General features: G+C 38.6%; 1 protein-coding gene across 1 annotated transcript in view; it reads left to right on the top strand.

Moving 5' to 3' along the window:
- LOC143848362 (uncharacterized) overlaps positions 1-18,408 on the top strand; it is a 38,511-nt gene extending 20,103 nt beyond the window's left edge. The window contains exons 9-18 of the mRNA XM_077357286.1: positions 3,482-3,558; positions 7,888-7,954; positions 12,401-12,466; positions 15,460-15,567; positions 15,695-15,825; positions 16,044-16,110; positions 16,256-16,323; positions 16,416-16,500; positions 17,564-17,634; positions 17,748-18,408. Coding sequence (XP_077213401.1) covers positions 3,482-3,558; positions 7,888-7,954; positions 12,401-12,466; positions 15,460-15,567; positions 15,695-15,825; positions 16,044-16,110; positions 16,256-16,323; positions 16,416-16,500; positions 17,564-17,634; positions 17,748-18,108 — 1,101 coding nt within the window. The 3' untranslated portion in view covers positions 18,109-18,408. The remainder of the gene's footprint in view (positions 1-3,481; positions 3,559-7,887; positions 7,955-12,400; positions 12,467-15,459; positions 15,568-15,694; positions 15,826-16,043; positions 16,111-16,255; positions 16,324-16,415; positions 16,501-17,563; positions 17,635-17,747) is intronic.
- The last annotated feature ends 1,580 nt before the right edge of the window (positions 18,409-19,988 follow it).

Raw genomic sequence — 19,988 nt, 5'->3', positions numbered from 1 at the left:
GCCACAAATCATACGCCGAGACGAATCTAAAGGATTCTAGAGTTTTCACCCAGGAATGATTAAAGCAATGACCTTATTGAAAAGAAATTGGGCTCCCTTTGAATAACCTTTAAAGATTCTAGTGTTACGCTCCTTCCATAGAACCCAAATGGTGGCTAGAAAAGAAACATACCAAAGGGTCTTACCTTTCCTCTTCCACGGTACCAAGGCTTAACTTTCAAAAAGCACCAAGAAAGTTTTTGGGAAGACCCATGTAATTTCAAATCTACACAAGACCCTACTCCATACCTTTGATGCCAATTTACAGTGAACTAGCAAATGGTCCATTGATTCCCCTGCTTCTAAGCATAGAGTGCAATGGTCAATAATCATCATATTCCTTTCTCTAAGGAAGTCAATGGTCTGGATTCTTTGAAGAATCGCCGACCAACCAAAAATCATACCCTTGGTGGAGCTAGAAAGTCCCACACTTTGGCTATTTTGGAGGTACTGAGGCAAGGTAGAAGTTGGAGATAGAAGGATTTAACGGAGAATTCCCCACCTGAGTTCCAGACCCAAATTCTTTTTATCTTTCCCATCTAGCTTTATATAACACCTTTCCAAAGTTTGTAGTAAGCTTCCCACCTCTTCTAATTGCCGTCAAAAAATTCCTCCTGAAAACTGGACACCATACCACCATATTCTCCGATCTTGTGAAACATTCTTTAACTATAACTTTCTTATTCTCTGAAACTGCAAACAACCGCGGAAACCTGTCCATGGTATATTTGATCACCATATATCCCACCAAAATCTAACTCTATCCCCTGCATGTACTTTGAATTTTACTCCTTCCAAAACCTTTGCTTTGAAACACATCACATCCCTCCATACGGTTCTCCCTGGATTCCTGAACTTATCTTCCGACTCCCAATGACCTTTGCAGGACTCATACTTGCTTGAAACTACTTTTGCCCACAGGTTATGGCCCTCCTCTCCATATCTCCAAAGCCACTTCCCTAAAAGTGCTTGGTTAGTTTCCTTTATACGTCGGATTCCTAGCCCCCATGCAAACTTCCTCCCAACTCACCAAAGAGATGCCTTTTTTTATCATTAGCCCCTCCCCATAAGAATCGCCTTTGAATTTTTTCGATGCTCAAAATGATGCTCATGAGACATTTGAAGACTGATAGCTGATAAATGGGAATATTAGCCAACACCGCCTTAATCAAAGTGAGCCTACCACCCTTGGAAACCAAATTCCTCTTTCATGTATCTAGCCTTTTCTCCACACTATCAACTATAGGTTCCCATTTACTTTCTTTGGTTTACCTACCCCCAAAGGTAACCCAAGATAAGTCGATGGCAAGAAGTCAACCGCACACCCCATTATTCCTACCAAACCTTGGAGATTCGCATCCGTTATGTTAATGCCATAGATTCTCGATTTATAAAAATTCGTTCTTTGACCCGTGATCATTTCATAACATCTAATGATCGCTTTGAGATTAGCCACTTGTAGGAGAGCTGTGGAACTGAACAACAAGGTATCATCTTCAAACTGTAGATGAGAGACTTCTAAATGATCCTCCCCAACCGTGAAGCCCTTAATTAATCCTTCTTGTTTGCCTTTTTCCAACAATTTAATGTTTCAGCTACAATTACAAAAAGAAAAGGAGAAAGAGGATCGCCTTGCCTCAACCCTGATGTAATTTCTTCAATTAATTGTGATTTAATCTTCTTTAGGTTGATTTAACATTAATCAACTGCTTTTCCCCAACACAATTTATCTTATAGGGTTAAAACCTATAGGTTAACCCTTGCAGTGGGTCTTGCTGGCAAAATGGTTATTGAGATTCGAAGATCACCTCACGAAAACATTTCCATCTTTGGGTGGATTTATGTCACCATAAGTGAAATGTCTCCAATCTCCATTATAGTGTCTCCTTGGAATGGGATCTCGAAGAAATGGGAGACGTTCAAATGGATTCATTGTTTGCATTGGAGATGGATAATGTATGGCTCTATTGTCAATACTTTACTATTGCTTCTCATGCCATGTGAAAAAATCAAATCCTTTTTAAACACATCCCTTATTGTTTTATGACATTGTCAATACATCCCCTCTAAGGTAGGTAGGTATATCAAATTTCCTTAAATATTTTCATATAAGAAGAGATTTATGGTACCTGAAGAAATGGTCACTATTCTGTGCTGTCCTTGTTGGAAATGTGTGGAATGATTGGGAGACCTTATTGTAAAAATTCCCGAAGGGGATTCAATTTTTGTCGAATGTTGAATCACTGGTCAAATCCTTTTTTCTCTTCACTCTTTTGACCCAAGTATAAAGTTTATCTTTCCAAATTACAAATGTTACTTGCCCCAAATACCCATGCAATGGAATTTCAGTGACCCCTTACCGAAAAATTACGCAGTGCCCATTTTTTCAGTGGACTTCTCTTTTTTCTTTGTTTACATGCAATGGAATTTCAGTGGTCCCTTACAGAAAAATTACGTAGTGCGCATTTTTTCAGCGGACCTCTCTTTTTTCTTTGATTACTAATCTCCTATGGAAAATAAGGTATAAGCTAATATTTAGGGTTCCCTAGCAAAGTCTTAGATTATGGGTGACTCCGTTTATCTTCGGGACCATGGTGTATTACCTTAACAAGCTAGAAATTGTGTATTCAAATTATGAAAGCAGATGCAAGTTATAGAGTGGCTTAAGGAGCAGTGTTTCTTCCATACTCTTGGTTGGACATGGCCAAACCTTGACGATTGCAGCAAAGGAACCCAGACGAGAGCTAGATGGATGGTGTTTTTTTAGTTTCATGTTATGATTCCCTGAGGATTTGAGAATTTCCACCACAAATGTGCTCCGACATCTTCCTAGCTTTTGCTCTTTGGGGGGTCATGGTACTTGCATCTCTGTATCAAAAGGGATGACTTAATGAGATGAATCGAAGATGAAGATTTTCATGATAAGCTACAATTGCATGTATTCAGAGCAAATATCGCTTTTTTAAAAACTCCCAGAGTCAATCATTGATTCACCTGAGCCGACTTGGTTTTGATCCTACAGATTCAAAAACAAAAAAAAGAAAAAAGAAACTCTTGACTCACCTTAGTCAATAAAAAAATCACCATGTAAATCATTGATCCGTAATCTTCCCTCTTTTTTCTTGAAGGTCTCTATGCAACAGCTTCATGGTTGATTTCTAGATAGGGAGAACATGCCTTGAGATTTTTGTTTCTAAATTTTGAACGGGGCTAGCATACGATTTTTATGCCTATGTTGATCAACATTATATTGGTAATTACTATCACTGCATATGAGTAGTTTGAGCCACTTTCAGTTAGCTGCACATGACTTACTGCTCCTAATTTCATATCAAGACAGGAAATGACTTCTAAAATACTTGCACTAGAGTACAATTAACAGAAATCTTGAAATGGTTATGTTTATTGCCAATATGATCTGTTATGTTTAATTATTATGCAGGTTGATAAGTTGAAGATCTTGGCAGAATCTCTGGCTAGTTCCACCTTGAAGGCAGAAAAGAAAATTTCAGATCACAGGTCCTATAGAGCATTCCCTTAGCTTATTATTCGACACTTCTCTTGTCTTTCAAGTATTCTGTTTATTGCTATGTTTCAAAATCACCAGGTCAATCATTAACTCACCAATTTTGGCCCTATTGAGCCTGTCAAAGTCTTGTTTGAGTTGGTAAAGTTAATAAAAAAACTCGTTTGTTCCATTAATGACTCACCTATATCGACCTGGTTTTTCCCAAATACGAGTTTCTAAAGATTAGGTTATTGTGTTGTGGTATTATGGGCAAAAGATCAGTCTTCTGCCTGTTTCATTGGGTGAGTGTTGGGACCTTCCTGGAATGATATGGCACAGCCCCTCTGTTTTGTCATAGGTTCCATTTTTTTGAATGGCAAATATGGTGTAAAGCTAGGAATGTCGTATACATTAATGAGAAGATATACACTGACTTCTTTGCTCTCTATGCAAAATAATCTCAAATCATATAAATATTGATGACCTTGCAATTAACATATTTCTTTATAAGTAATCTTAAATTCCCCGCAAACAACTTTAGTCTTGAATTTGTTCAGTGGCTGCTAGCATGTGTAATGGTGTGAGCTAGCATGGTATTCCGTGCAGAGTATATCAATTTTCGAATAAAAACTCTGATTCTTTGTAATTGCATTATTCTTTATGTTGTGGCATGAAACCAAATGCTAGTAAATGCATGGACAGACTGTAACTCCTGTTGGGAAGCAGCATTATCCTCTGCATTGCATTCTTTACCTTTTATCTTCTTCCATCTCTTATATCGTGGAAAATTAGATTCTAAAAGAAACTCCGCATCCGAGAGGATTGTTTACAAAAAAATCAGAGTTTCCACAAAGCTCCTCTTTTGGGATGATAAACATAATTTGTATTTAGATAGGGAACCTCTTGATGAATAACCAGAGTTATTTTCTTTCTTCAAGAAATGTAATTAACGGTCGATAGAGCTGGAAGTGTACGTCCCCACAAAATTAATAAAACCTCTTCTCGCAAGAGGGGAATTTGATCTCAATGCATTTTATGTGTGATTATCTTTTTCATGCATTTGAAATTTGTTGTGGACACCCGTTATAACCATATTATTATGTAAAAACATTAAAATTTGGTAATTTATTAAAAAATATTTTTAGATTTATTTAACCTATTAAAATTCCTAGCTTTGGCTTTTATACATCCTACTAATAGGCTTTTACATGAAAATAAAACATTCGACTTATTTAACCAATTAAAATTCCTAACAGGTTACCCGTTATAACCATATTATTATGCAAAAACATTAAAATTTTGGAATTGATTAAAATATAGTTTTACATTTATTTAACCTAATAAAATTCTCAATATATTACCCGTTAAGACCGTATTAAAATTTTGGAATTGATTAAAACATATTTTCAAATACATGAATCATTTTTCTTGAGGTTTGTCAAATTCTACACTTGGTACCCGTGTCAGATTTCGACACTCGTACCTGCACCCATGCGACATAGGTAAATGGTATATGATAAGCTCTTCTTCCTCGTCTCAATTTCCATCAACAACCAAAATATCCCTCCCCTTCGTCATAGAGATCTTGTTGAACATCAACATTAATACGTTGTGCAAATATCCTTTCCAAACCACTCTATCCATGTAGTCATAGAGTTTATCTTTTACATCATCCATGTTAGAAAACGTATATGAATTAGGGATGGAACTCGGGTTCAACCCGATTTTTGGTCGGGTCGGGTTGAGTTCTGAAAACGTCGGGTTAGGTTAGGGTTTGGAAAAGCTAACCCGAAGTAAGGTTGGGTTCGGGTTGAGTCGCTCGCAACCCGAAAACCCGAACAGCCCGAACGGATGCCTCATCTCTTTCTCCTTTCTAAAATTTTTTCCTATCCTTTCTTTACTTGTTTTTAATTAATAAGGCCCCCCTGCAAGAAAGCTGCAAAGACTAGCTGTCCTTAGTCTTGTAAAACACGCAAGCTGTTCTATGTACTTTTACATCTTATCTGTCAGTCTGTCATCCCACTTTTAAAAAGGAAAATGATATACACACCCCTTTTATTAATTGAGACAACCCCTAAAAAGAGTAGTCATAATTCATAAATACATTTGAAGAGGCTGACCCGAGTAAAAAGGGGGGCGAATATATCACTCCTTTTTGAAAAACCCAAAGCAGAGAGCTTCTACTTTCCCCCTTTAACCTAGAAACTTCAGCCTTCTTCTCTCTGAGAAACCAAAAACCAGTAACCCACAACCCATTCGAAGGAAGAAGAACCGTTCGCACAGGAAGAAGACTATGAGGAGACGAAGTAACAACGGCTTGGTCATCATCATTGTCCATACGATGAGATCACCGCTAACCTCACCGACCTTTCACCTCAACCCCTCTGAAAGACCCTGAAGGGGGAGAACTTCGAGCTAATGCCCTCACCTAGGATCCTCAAGTGAAGGAAGCACCCAGATACCTTCTTTTCCCGTTTATTTTTCAGCTTTTTTTTTAATTTCTTATTTGTTTTCTGCAACTCGGGTACATTTCAATATTTCAATTCAACTTTCATGATCCATGTCCTCATCTCATGAATGGAAGGCGGCTTGAAGCTAATTTCAAATTCACCAATCACCTCATGCATACGCACAAAAGATAGGCTATTAGCTACGTTAAAAAAGGGCATTTGCATGAGGAATTCTTCCTATCTTTCTAGAAGTCATTTCTTTCCTCCATTCACCTAGAATTTAATGTTGCTTATCGAGCTTTGCACATGACAAACTGATCAATGGTACCTACCAAAAAAACTGATCAATGGGACTGCTCAACCTAGTTGGTTGGGAAGCACCATCACTAATGGGGTCCCTTTATTTACTTCTTCACCATCTTAGAATCAACTCTAATAGTTGTTGGGCTCCCTCCATAATTCTATCCGATATCCACACAAATTAATGGGGTCCCTTCATTTTTTTTCACTTTTATCAGATTTAAAATCCTTAACTAGCATTTTTATATGCTTTGTGAACTTCTGGTTGTGACACTTGTTGCATGATTTTATTCCATAATCTGTTCCCGCCAAGTCATGCTGATGCAGTTAATATCTCCTGTGCACCTTTAAACACAAAACTTAAGGAAAATATATCCCCTTGGCCGATCCCCAGTTCTCTCAGCCACATATCCATGCAAAATTTCCTCTCACCCATCTCACAACTCTAAAGTTTCAACATACTCCATAAAACACAAATTAAAGGAAACAAATATACAAGGGACGGATGTAGCAAGTAAAACGGGTAAAAAATAGGAATTTCTACTTATCTTTCAGTTAGATGCTCATTCATCCATTAATCCACCATTAAAAGCTTATTTTGATGAGAGAAATCCACCATATCCATAAGTGATAGGTATTTAACTATTTATTATGTTGAGTGGTTGGTAATGAAGAAAATGACATTTCTCCAAAATAAAATTAAATTTCTTAAAGGTTGAAAATTAGGTATTTGTCGTTCATGAAGTGGGTATTGGATGCCCGCATCCAGTTAAAGTTTAGAATAGATTAAGTAAAAATAAAATAAATCGAATTTCAAAGTCACAGTTTCCACAAGTTACAGTGTTACCTGGGAGGCTTAGGGTGTAGTCATTCAACATGAGGCATATGCCTTGGTGCGCCTCAGTACATAATGCGTACGCCTTATTGGTCTTATGGTTATTGATATGCATCTTAGTGTGTTTTTTGTGCATCTTGATCACTTTTTAAAACACAGGTTGTTTCTAAATGTTGTACTTTGTTTCTTAATAAGATAATCAACATAAGGAAATATATATATGTTCCTGTTTCTATGAAGGCCTCTGATGAATAGTTATACTGGGGAAAAAATTTCTTGTAGTAAACAAACGGGGATTTGTATAAACAGCTTCCTGAACTTTTTTCACTTTCATCGACAATAGAAATTATATTTGTAGACACTGAAGGAAAACCACCAATGAGAAAGAAAATGAGTCTCAGCACCTCGAGAAAAGTCTAGAAAAGGATACCCATCATTATTTTTTATAACTTCTATTTGTGGCCTACATTAGTTTTGGTCCTTTTGGATTGTTGTGTTTTCTCATATTTTATTGAATTTTGTAAACAATGTTGAATCTTACATGATAGGTACGGATGTGCTGATTAGTTTCTTAAATCTTCCAATCTCTTTAGAGAAATCGTTCCCTTCCTTCTGTTTGCACAATTTCATAAATGTTTTCAACTTCTGCTAATATTCAAGTTCTCTTTCAAAATTTTGATTTCTCTGTTCTAATTTTAGAACCAACAGTCTTAGTATTAGACATTTCTGATTCTTTCCTTTCATATTTTAAGCAGGTGTCAAAAAGAAGAGGCACTCAACTTTCGTGTGGCCAAAGCTAATGAAGTTAGTGAGATTGAGAAGGTATGTTGCTTTGAGCGGTTGAAAATGCTATGATTTTTGTCTAGTTAAGATAGGAGGGGTTTGGTGATTCGACTAGGTAAAGCAAGCACCAGAGAGAGGGAGATCAACAAAGGTATATTGATTCACTAAGTCATAGAAATCTACCATACATGATCTAATTTGGGAGGGCACATTTTCTTATGGACAAAGCGAATGGCTTTCAAGTTACCTCCAAGGCTTCAATGCACCAAGTACCGACTCATTTTCCCTGCATGGTGTCCAGCTCTCTATGTTGGGAAAGTTGCTTGTTTTCCACCACCACTAGTTACCTATTATAATTAGGTTTTCCAATTGTGGTGGCAAAGGCAAAACGTGAAAGTGTGTTTTTTAGGTTTTGTAAAAACCTAAGATATAAAAAGGCAAGGGATAGGCAATTTTCTCTTGGTGGGAGGCTCTTTGTGTGGCGGCAGCAAAGAGGAGACAAGAGAGAGAGAAAAAGAGAGAGAAGAGAAAGGGAGAGAGAAGAGTGCTTCGTCGTTTTTCTCTTGGGTTTTTCTCAGGTTTTCTCTCGTGCACCGTCTTGGTTGAGAGGACAAGAGAATGGGCTGCGGTTTGAGGGTTTGCAGGTTAGTCCCATTGTAATCATTGTACATTGTTTTCTCAAGGTGGAAGATCGTGTTCTTACGCGTGGATGTAGGCATCTTGGCCGAACCACGTAAAATCTCGGTGTTCATTTTGTGGCTTGTTTATTTCTATTTTTCCGTTTATTTGTGCACAATCAGATCGGATTTGCCCGTCGGATTTTCTCAACAAATGGTATTAGAGCTCAAGTTGGAGCGAATGTCGTTGGGCCACAATTGGATTGATTGTGGGTGTTCGTTGTTAGATCACAGTTTGAGTGATTGTCATAGGTAGAATGGTTGTCTAGGAAATTCTCATTCGAGGTGGAACTCGGCAATGGGGGTGATTTGAGATGATGGTAAAATCGGTTTCTACGTAAATTTAACATTGTCAGTTTAACGAAACGGTCAGTTTCACCCTATGACAGATGAGAGTGAAGGAGGACATCCTTGTTCAATGGGGCCTGTTAAGGCGTTGAAGGAAAAAGTGGGGCAAGTGTAGCGGATTTCATGATCTGGTCGGGGGCACAATGACTAGTGGTCCTAAGATCTCGACGGCTACCTGGAAATGGAGTGATAATGTGTGCACACATAGGGTCTCTTTCGCAGTTGGTGCAGAGATGGGTTTCCAGGTTACAGACGATGGGTTTCCAGGTTGCAGACAATGGGTTTCTCGGTCAGTTTCACTCTATTAGTGCACTTCTTGTTCGCTTCGAACGAGTGTTATTAAATGTGTCATGTTTACTTTTAATGGCACTTCCCACTTATTTTCTCTTTAGTTTCTTTAAATCTTTTCGCTTCACGCACTCTTTTCTCAACCTATTGTGTCCCGCTTCCACTTCTCTCATTTCTTCTTGCCCTCGCTTGCCACTCTAGCAACTATGGTCTATTTTCGAAACGAGCTCTGCCAATTCCATATTTCTTAGCTGTCGACTGACTCCTTTGCCTAGGGGACCAAATTCCTTCCCCGTCCCCGCTTTGTATGTGGATTCATCTTTGGCTCTCTTTCTCTTTTCAGCAAAAGAATAGGAATTGGCTGACTTGCATGTCTGCTTTTCCCACTCATTGTGAGGTAGCCAGCTCCACTTTCAACCTGAACTTCAAGCTGCTATCGACGACTAAGGGTCTGTACTCCCCGAGGACAGTTTTGGGCATTCGGCGACTCACCTTGATAAGGTCCGTTACTATCCTTGTGCCAGACCCCATGAGAAAAGGAATGCATGCTCAGACCGATTGTCCGTCACCATCCTTGAGGCAGACCCCATGAGAGCAGGAATGCATGCTCAGACTGATATTGCCTCACTTAGTTCATTAATGAGTCAGTCTTCTGTAATGCAAGGCTAAGGGACTCGACTGTTGGGGCTATCCCCAGAGAAGAATAACACAATGGCCCAAGCGTGAGGGTCGTGAGCAAGGGAGTGATAGTGTGAGATCACAACTGTTATCCACCAGGGAGCAAGCCAAAGATGAAGCCTATGACCAGGTAACGGGTAGGCGACAACCTATGAGCAGGTAACGGGTAGGCGTCAACCCTTGGATTCAAAGCTAACACGCCGTCCAAATCTCGTTATTTGGTTTCAACAGGCAAGTTGGTCTGTTCCCAGCTGAGCTATCATCCCCCGAATAGGTTCACCTGGATCCATTTTGGGTCTGTGCTTGCTCGGTCCCACCAAACTGTAGCCAGGTCCTGGTCTCACGGTGAGCATCCTTTCAACTAGTAGCTCCCACTCGCACTAGATGTACCTACCTGAAACGCCTCCATCCAGTCAGGAGTAAGGTTTGGCACTGCTTCTACCAAGCAGGAAAGAGAGTTACGTGACTGCGCGTGGCTGGTCACCTCCCTGGCCCCGCCCCTAACCTGAACAGATACTGGGTCCTCGCTATCTTGGCTGCTAAAAGTATCCACCATCACTCCTTGAGGCTTGTGTTGTCAAAGAGTTTCATCATTATTTACAATCTAATGGGAATTTAATTTTTTTAACATCGGTTTTTTAGTGTTCCTGTTGTCTTTGGGTTTTTCACTTAATTGTTGTTTTATTATAGTTGGAAATAAATAGATACGGTAACCGTGGACGATTATCAAATTGAAACCCCCAAAATTCTTCTTCTTGCATGTTATTAGATATGTGGTACACTGACAATTTGTTAAAAAGAAAAAGACAAAGGTTTTTTAGGAGAAGAAAACCAATCTCTTGCCTTTTGCGGGTATCAGTATTGAACGACAAAATAAATTATTAGCAAGGAAAACGCCCTGCTTGATAGTGTATCGATAATAAAGAATGAAATGACTTGTTTGAGTCTGTATTGTTATTGTTTGCACCTGTCTATGTTAGACAACTTGTTCATCTCATTGATACATCCTGAAAACATTGCTTGAACTCATTCTGTATTTGTATAAAAAATCACGTTTTATAATCCTATCATTTCATTCCAAAATCCATTTGAGATGGTAATTGAGATGCACAGTCTAAGGATACTATTCTGTAATATTTATCCATCAAATTTTTTTGGGTAAAGTTTCTTCCAAGGTTTAAGTTTGTCTCCACTTTTAATCTTTGGTGCGGGTGGAGGGAAGTGTGTTTCAGCTCATAGCGAAGACCTATGATTGTGCAGGTTTGGGAACCGCCGGCTCCCGGGACCTTGAAACTAAATTTTGATGGATCAAGTTTTGGCAATCCGGGACCGGCTGGTATAGGGAGAGTCCTAAGGGATGAGGAGGGTTTGGCCAAGTGGGCTTTTTGCCGGCCCTATTGGAGAGGCTGACACGAGTGAGGCGGAGGTTCGTGCGGCTTATCAAGGTATCAAGTTGTTAGCGGAAGAAGACTTAGATAGAGTGGTGGTAGAAGGGGATTCCCTTAGGCCACGTTTGGATACCCACTAGATTTAGATTTGGGTTTCTCATTTCTCACATTTGCAGTTGAGATTTTGAACTGGATCAGATCCTTAGATTTCCAAATCAGCTACAACAGTGAAAAACAATCCAATTTGTAAATCTGTTCTGCAATACATTATTTGGAAATCGATAATTGTGGAACTTACCTTCACCCTTGCACCTCAACCTTGCTGGCAGCAGCCAGACGTCCCTCCCTCTCCCCCCTCCTCTCTCTCTCTCTCTCTCTCTCATACAACATGAGGATGATTGTTGTATTTTGTATCCAAAAATCAAATCCAAATCCAAACACAAAAATATGAGGTATCCAAACGTGGCCTTAATGTAATTCGTTGGCTAAGCGGGCTCGCAGGTATTCGAATATCTCATTGTGGGGAGCTCGAATGTCTCATTCTGCCATATAAGGAGATTGGCTAATGGGGTGGCGGATAGGTTAGCCAGGGAAGGGGTGCTTATGTCGTCTTTTGAACAATTCGATTGCGTACCACCTTAATTTCTTCTGCTTTTCAATATTTATTTTCATTCTTCTCTTCTTTTCTGCATTTGTACTTGGCCATCTCGGTCTGTTCTTTTGAATGAAAATTTTGGTCATTAAAAAAAAATATTTATTTATCAGAGACTCAAGCTCTTCTGTTTTTTTTTTTTTGGAATGGTTCAAGCTCTTCTTTCTGCTTCACTATTTCTTTTTATTTCCTTTTTTTTTTTTGGAAAAATAACAACTTATTTAAAAAGAAAGAGATGTAGAAAATTACAAAAAGGTAACAATTCTTTTTTTGGTTCACGATTTCTACGTGCACGAATGAACCAAAATCTATTTGTTATTCTTGATCCAAATAAAACTATAGTTAAGCCATTTTTTCATTTCCATCTTATAGGAATTGGCATCTGAAAGCAAAGAGATGAATTGGAGGCCAAATAAAATTATAGTTAAGGCATTTTTTCATTTCCACCTTACAGGAATTGGCATCTGAGATTGCAGTACTTGAGAAGCAAAGGGATGAATTGGAGGCTGAATTGAAAAAGGTATTTCTGCTCTGATGTTATGTTTTAGCAATGAAAACTTCCTTGCTTCCATTTGATACTCCTACCTATAACTTGTGTATATGAATTTCTATTTACCTTTTGTTTGGGTCAGCTATACCATGCAATTTTATTCTTAGCAGCTGTTTATGGTTACTGCCATGATAGCCGTTATCCTTTACCTCTGATTGTGGTGTTTGTTTACCTCCACATCAACGACTACCTACTCAAAGAAAGATTTGGGACCTCATTCATGTTGAGTTAAAGGTGCAAGGGTGTACATTTCATTTATGGTAGTTTACTAATTACCTATTTTGTCATTTCTTATCTTTATCAAGGGCATACTTGTCCTTTATTTATTTATTTTTTGTAAACCACTTAATGTATGCATCGTTTAGGGTTTTCCTCACATAATTTTCTTGCCCAAACTTTTCTCCTTCTCTTTTCTTCTCTTCCCCACTTCTCTCAATCTCCAACCTCGATTGTAACTTGGTATTAGAGCCAAAACTTACCTTTCTTTCCATTGCTCGAACAAAAGGTGTCAAGAGATTCTCTTATTGTAAAGTGTTAATGGTGTTTAGTATCCAAGGAAGAAGAAGAGGAAAAGAAAGAAGAAAGATGAGGGAGAACGCGAGAGTGATTTCAGTCCCTCTCATAATATGTATTATATGCTCAAGAGTTCAGGGTTACATGTGAGAAGACAAGAATACCCCTAATTGGGTACTCTAATTACACCACTCATCCAACACTCCCCCCTCAAGCTGGAGTGTATATATAATACAACCCCAGCTTGTTACAAATATCAGTTAGCTTTGCCTTTCTGAGATTTAGTGAACACATCAGCTAACTGATCTCATGTTCTGGTAAAAACTATACATATTTCTCCACTCTGTATCTTCTGCCGAATAAAATGGCAATCCACCTCAATATGCTTAGTCCGTTCATGAAAAACAAGATTCGAGGCAATGTGAACAACAACTTTATTATCACAATAAAGCTCGAGATGAAGAGGGAATACCAATTGTAGACATAAACGACCTTAACAAGGTCAATTCCCCACAGGTATGGGCCAACTAGATACTCAACCTCTGCACTAGATCTGACCACTACATTTGGCTTCTTGCTTCTCCATGACACTAAGTTTCCCCTAATAAAGGTGTAATATCGATGGTACCCTGTAATTCAATCACTGACTCTGCAAAAGAGATCAGTGAGTCGACTGTCTATCTGCAGGAGACCCTGCCCAGTCTGCATCAGTGAACCTTTCAAGGTTCAAGTAGCCATGTCGCTTGAAGAACACGCTTTTACTAGGAGGCTTCTTAAAGTATTTGACAATTTGGGTAATTGCTCCCAATGAGGTGTACGTGGCGAGCTCATAAACTGACTCACAACTTACACAGCAAAGGAAATATCTGGACGAGTCACTGTCAAGTGGATAAGTTTGCCAACTAGTCTCCTGTATCTACCTGGATCCTCTAACAAATCCCCTTGATCAAGATAAAGCTTCATATTTAGATCCATGGGCACTTCAACTGGCTTCACTGTCAAGATCCTGCATCTACCTGTTTCTTCTGGTATGTCTGGCACGTGTTTCCTCTGAGACAAGGGCAATCCTCTTCGTGAATAGGCGACCTCAATTCCAAGAAAGTATCTAAGACGGCCTAGATCCTTAGTGCAAAATTCTTTCTGAATGAATGTCTTTAGTTTTTTAATATCTTTCCTATCACTTCCAGTGATGACAATATCATCCACATAGACGATCAAGAAGATACACCCATCAGTTGACTGAGAGCTGAACACTGAACGATTTGCACAGTGCCTCATGCCAAATCTCAACTGAATCTCCTAGGAGACTGTTTTAGCCCATAGATGGCTTTACGCAATCGACATGCAGATAGCCGATTCTCCCCCTGAGCAACAATCCCTGGAGGTTGCTCCATATAAATTTTTTTCTTTTCTAGATCACCATGCGATAAAGTGCCCAGCCGTTATTCACAACTAATGAGATCAGAACCCGCACCGAAGGAATTTTGGCAACCGGAGAAGACGTCTCAGTATAGTCAACTCCAAAGGTTTGAGTGTAACCCTTGGCTACCAACCACGCCTTTAACCTTTCAACTGTCCCATTTGGCAAGTATTTGGCTGTGTACACTTTAAAAACATCGGACACCTAGTGACATGCAGGGTCACTCATGTCTAATAATTTAATACATACCAAATTTCACATGTAATTCATATAAATATTATACATAATACATGCACCCCATTTCCCATGCAATTCATATACTTATAATTATGTAATACATACTGATATATTATGCCATTTTTTTTTTGAAAGGTATATTATACCATTATTACATTTACGATTTTGTTTTTGCATTTCGGTTGTTTCGATTTCAGTTTCGGTGGGGATGGAAATGGAAACATTTCGGTTGTTTCGTGTCATTTTCGGTAGAAATTTAAAACTACGGTTAAAAGTTGATACAACTGCTGAAATTCGAAACCATTCCATATGGGATACTGGATGTTGGTAAAGTTCTCAATGCCATTTATCTGATTGTGAAACAACCAATTACTCCAAAAGCTTAACTGTTGGAGTTGGCGTCATTTAATCTTTTATACTTTAACACTCCCCCTCATGTGTGGCCCCTCCTTTTAGGGTTGGCCTACACGTGGCACATGTGGCCCCACTTTTGGGTTGGCCATTGCATATGGGTTTTTAATATGAAGGAGTTTTGAACCCACGACCTTTGCTTTGATACCATGTGAAACAACCAATTACTCCAAAAGCTTAAACTGTTGGAGTTGGCGTCATTTAATTTTTTATACTTTGACACTGATAAAAAAACAAATTTTCAATGCCATTTATCTGATAAACAACATTAAGACATCCTTGTTGTCTTTGCTCATAGCAAATTTCCATGATGGAAACGAAAGGGTCTGCACTTATTGGTCAAGTTCTTCGATGTTTTTTACAACCGGATCATCCATTGTAGGTCAATGTCTCCTTGACAGCTGCTCTGGCACGCCTTCACAATGCCAGGGAGGAGAAAGAGCAATTTAATGCAGCAAGCAATCAAATTGTTGCCCATTTGAAAACAAAGGTCTGAAAATTGCTCACCATATTTCCTTTTGTTTATAGGTAATAACAATGTCTGGATACAATATCATAGTGTAGAATGGTGCTTCCATCTTTCAAATATCAGAAACCTCCATCTGTTTAAATTATAGGAAGAGGAGCTTTCAAGGTCTGTGGCTTCATGCAAGGTAGAAGCAAATGTTGTCCATACATGGATCAATTTTTTGGAAGATACATGGGTTCTCCAATCATCATATACAGAACATAAGGAAAAGCAAATTAAGTATGTATGTCTTCTTTTCTTTTAAGTCATATTACAACTCGCAATTAGTCTTCACCTAATGAATATGTTGCTTCTAATTCCTAAAAGGAGATACCTGTTCCTTTATTTACCTCCAGATTTAAAAATTTGTGCTTGCATGCGAGTGAGTTTTGTATCACCAATTAGAGTCACCTTAATTCTTTGTAGTTATTCATTGTTTTTTTTTGTCCTTGTTCAAGTGATGAATTGGAGGAGTATGGAAACTATTTTGCAAAGTTGGTCATTCATCACCTTTCTGCATACAAGGTATTGCTTATTACAATGATTCATTTGAAACGATCAAAGCCATATATATTTAGGCATAGAACAATGTTAACTATAATTGCATCGCCATACAAAGAATGCAATTTTTATTTCTTCCTTATTGGTGTACATTTTATTTGTTATATAGGAAGAGTTGGGGCCTTCTATCAATAGTATCAAGAAACTTGTGGATAATTTAAAGAACTTTAGTGAAAGGTAATGTGATTAGGTGTTTGTGAAATCTTCATCATGAAGTAACACGAATAACTTTGAGATTGACTAATTTGTTTCTTCATGCCATTTACCAGGTCAGAAATGGAATCCACTCTGCATAGTGAAATTTCAAACCAACAGAAAAATCTTGAAGAGGAATATCTGGAATGGGAAGCAAAGGTAGACATTCATTTACTTCGCACCTACTGTTGCAATTTTTGATTTTCGCATGGTCGTTTTGAATGTGGCAACCACCATGTCACAACCACTAACTAGGTCACCTGCTTTTTAGGCAATGTGGTAGTTTTCTCATGAAAAATGACCATGTAAAATTGCATATATGTATATAAAAATGTTTCTGGTTGACGGATCATATATATATATATATATATATATATAGTGTTCCTGCACAAGTGCCTAAAAATGTGGGACCACCCAAAAAACAGGGTGGTCCCACATTTTTTGGGGGATCCAAAGCATCCACTTACTCTAGGTCATTTTTGACCCGGCCAGGTCAATTTTTAACCTGGCCCGTACGACCCGGACCGGTACGGGTTGGGTGAAATCCGGCCCCGCCCACCCGTTTGCCAGGTAGGATCTTGATGAGAACTGGGTCTCGGCCAAAGTGTTGAAGGGACATACTCTAGCAGGAGTGGTGTAGGGACATGTCATTAAACCGTCATTACTTTTCTAAGAGATTGATAGCAAGCCATTTCAGTTTTTTTGAATGATGAATAGTATTAATAATAGAGAAAGAAGACCGAGATGGTCAACATAGATAATACAAGGAGAATAACAAGAGAAAATGAACAAAAAAAATCGATAGCTGGCTATTTCATTGGTAGACTGTAAGGCCGTTCTGCTGGCATGGCACATAGAACAAGGAGGATAATGGTTTCTTTTTCCTTAAACATAGCTTGACCATCAGAAGTTCCTGCTTCATTTGTATTTTGAATATTGTTTTGAATGGCTTTCCTTTGCACTATTCTTTGAAACCTGTCAGTTTTAGTTTTAAAAACAATCAAATGTTGAAGTTGGTTACTTCTTGAGGAGTGTGTTCTGCTAATTTCATTGCCTGATCATAAGGTCTAGAGCAGTGTCCTTTACGTTTGTAATAGAAGGGGGAAGAAATAATAAGCCTCTTTATAATCGGTCTCTAGCTCTTTTGTTAGAAGATATTTGATATTTCTACTCGCCTTTAGAGATCTCATTCATGGTGACATGATTTTCATTTTCTTCTCAGATTGTAACTACCTTCAGGGTAGTGGACCGCATGAAACAACAGTTTTATGATCAGCATGGAAGTATTTCCAGGTTTATTTCTTTGGTCATGGCATCTTTCCCTTCCAATCAATCTCTCTGTGTGCTGTGTTGCATGCATATATAAACTTCCTGAAAAAAAATGCCCATGGTCCTTGCTAATGCAGGCAAGATAATCCCAAGGTCAAAGACCTATTTGCTGCTATTGAACAGACAGAAAAGGAGTTCGAAGCTATCGAAAGACCAACATTAAAAATCGAGACTCCATCTCCGAAAGGAGAGACACCATCTGAGAAGATATCAGAGAATAGTTCGTCCCATGCAACACAGATTGTCGAGACATCACCACTGAAAGGAGAAGAGTCCCAAAAATCAGCCCTTGCCACAGCGGATCAATCCTTAGATACTGAGGCAGAATTGGCAAAGTTGGAATCCGAATTTGGGAAGGTTAGCAGAGATTACTCAACAGAGGAGATTGGTGGGTGGGAGTTTGATGAACTTGAGCAGGAATTAAGATCTGGTGACTGACAGATAACTGAATATGCTCTGTCAACTTAAAGATCCTCCTGTGAGTTAAACAACCAAGATAGCTTTTGTATATACAGTACAGATTTAAGCTGCATGTTATTGTTATCCATTGAGGAGATCTCCATTAAACTGCACTGCATTTAATGTATAGTTCTCTTCTAATTGTGGAATCAGACATGTATTCATCTATTGGGTGTAAATCTCTTGAACTTGCAATGTAATTATATATAATTGATACACAGACTTCCAGTGTATGCTTTGGTACACCCACCAACTGCATTGTTTGTTTCTTATGTTTCATACCATTTCTTCTCAGCTAATTTTGTTAAACACCAAACGTGTGTAGATGCAGCTATGTTTTGGCCACCCTATTCACAGAATAACTTAAATATAGGGCATTGATAAAATCTCTCTCTCTCTCTGCCCCCAAACATGAACCTTTAGTGGGCCTAGCGAGTGATTGTTTAGATCTTTGAACAAGGTAGGCCCGACCTATACTAATTATCACAATTAATGCTTTATGCTCTCTTCCATAACAAACCTTGCGTGGGGCCAAACAATTAATGGTCTGGATCTTTGAAGAAGGTGGACATCATAAAAAGGGTATTTAAAAAAAAAAAACACTTGGGCACACCTGATCCAAAGATCCAAACCGTTCTTTTGTTGGGCCCATCGTAAATATGAATTTCCCCAAAAATCATATCCGTAGGATGATCCAATCAGCCTCTACAAATCGGAGAGTTAGGATCATCATGCGAAGATGATTTTGGGGGAAGGCCACATAAAAAAACGGTTTGGATATTGGAATAAGCGATGCAATGGATTGTCTAATAAATATGTTCTATATGGTGTAGTAGGAAGCTGCACATATATATTTTTTAAAATAGAGTGGGGCCCACCTTGTTCAAAGATCTAAACCATTCAATTGGTAGACCCCAACATAAATACTTCGTACCACGAAAATCATATCCGTCGGATGATCCTAACTCTATGGTGTAATTTATCTATAGATTTGAGAGTTACGATCATCCAGTGGAGCCAATTTTTGGGGCACAGTCTAGGAACATTTGGGCCTAGGAACTGAGTAGGTCTGGATCTTTAAACAAGGTGGGCTTCATTGTATTTTTCAAAGTACATGTTCACCTACGAATAGACGCAATATACATGAGGCCGACCACACCTACTGTGCATATGTCATTTTTTTTCAAAAATTCATTGGCCACTTTGTTTGAAGATCACATTGTTAATTTATTGAGCTTCAATATAAATAGGCCGTGTCCCAAAAAAAAACTTCTCGATAACGATCCAATCTAGTAAGACGACACCATATATGAATCTCCATGGATCAAAGAGTTAGGATCATCACAGGGAGATGATTTTCTGGGCAAGTCCTATTTACTGGGTCTCAACAAATGAACAGTTTGAATCTTCTAACAAAGTGAGCCCAAGTAATTTTTTGTTACAAAAACACACTTTTTATGGTGTCTCAATTCAAAGATATAAAGCATTCATTCTTGGGCCCCACTAAGGGCTTGTGTTCAATGAGAGAACAGGGTGTGTGTTAGTTGTGAGAATGAGTATAGGGTGGGCCCTACCTATGTTCAAAGATTTAAGCAATTCAATTGTTGGGCCTCAGTAACTGTTCTTGTTGGGGGAGAGAGGGAGACTACTAGGAGAGGGAGAGAGAGAGAGAGAGAGAGAGAGAGAGAGACACGGTGGAATCGATAATCACGGTGGAAGCTAGATTGCGCTACAAATAAAATTATTTCGTTCCAACAACTGAGCCAAGATCCTAGTTACTAGATGAATCCATGATGATGGATTGAAATACAAAAAAGAAGACGAAAACATACCAATTGATTGACCTACTCCCTACTAGG

The sequence above is a fragment of the Tasmannia lanceolata genome, unplaced genomic scaffold (genome assembly GCF_043159265.1).
Source record: "Tasmannia lanceolata isolate RefF3 unplaced genomic scaffold, GAP_Taslan_0.1 ptg000016l, whole genome shotgun sequence".
Classification (NCBI taxonomy): Eukaryota; Viridiplantae; Streptophyta; class Magnoliopsida; order Canellales; family Winteraceae; genus Tasmannia; species Tasmannia lanceolata.
This window is presented reverse-complemented; position numbering and strand designations above follow the sequence as displayed.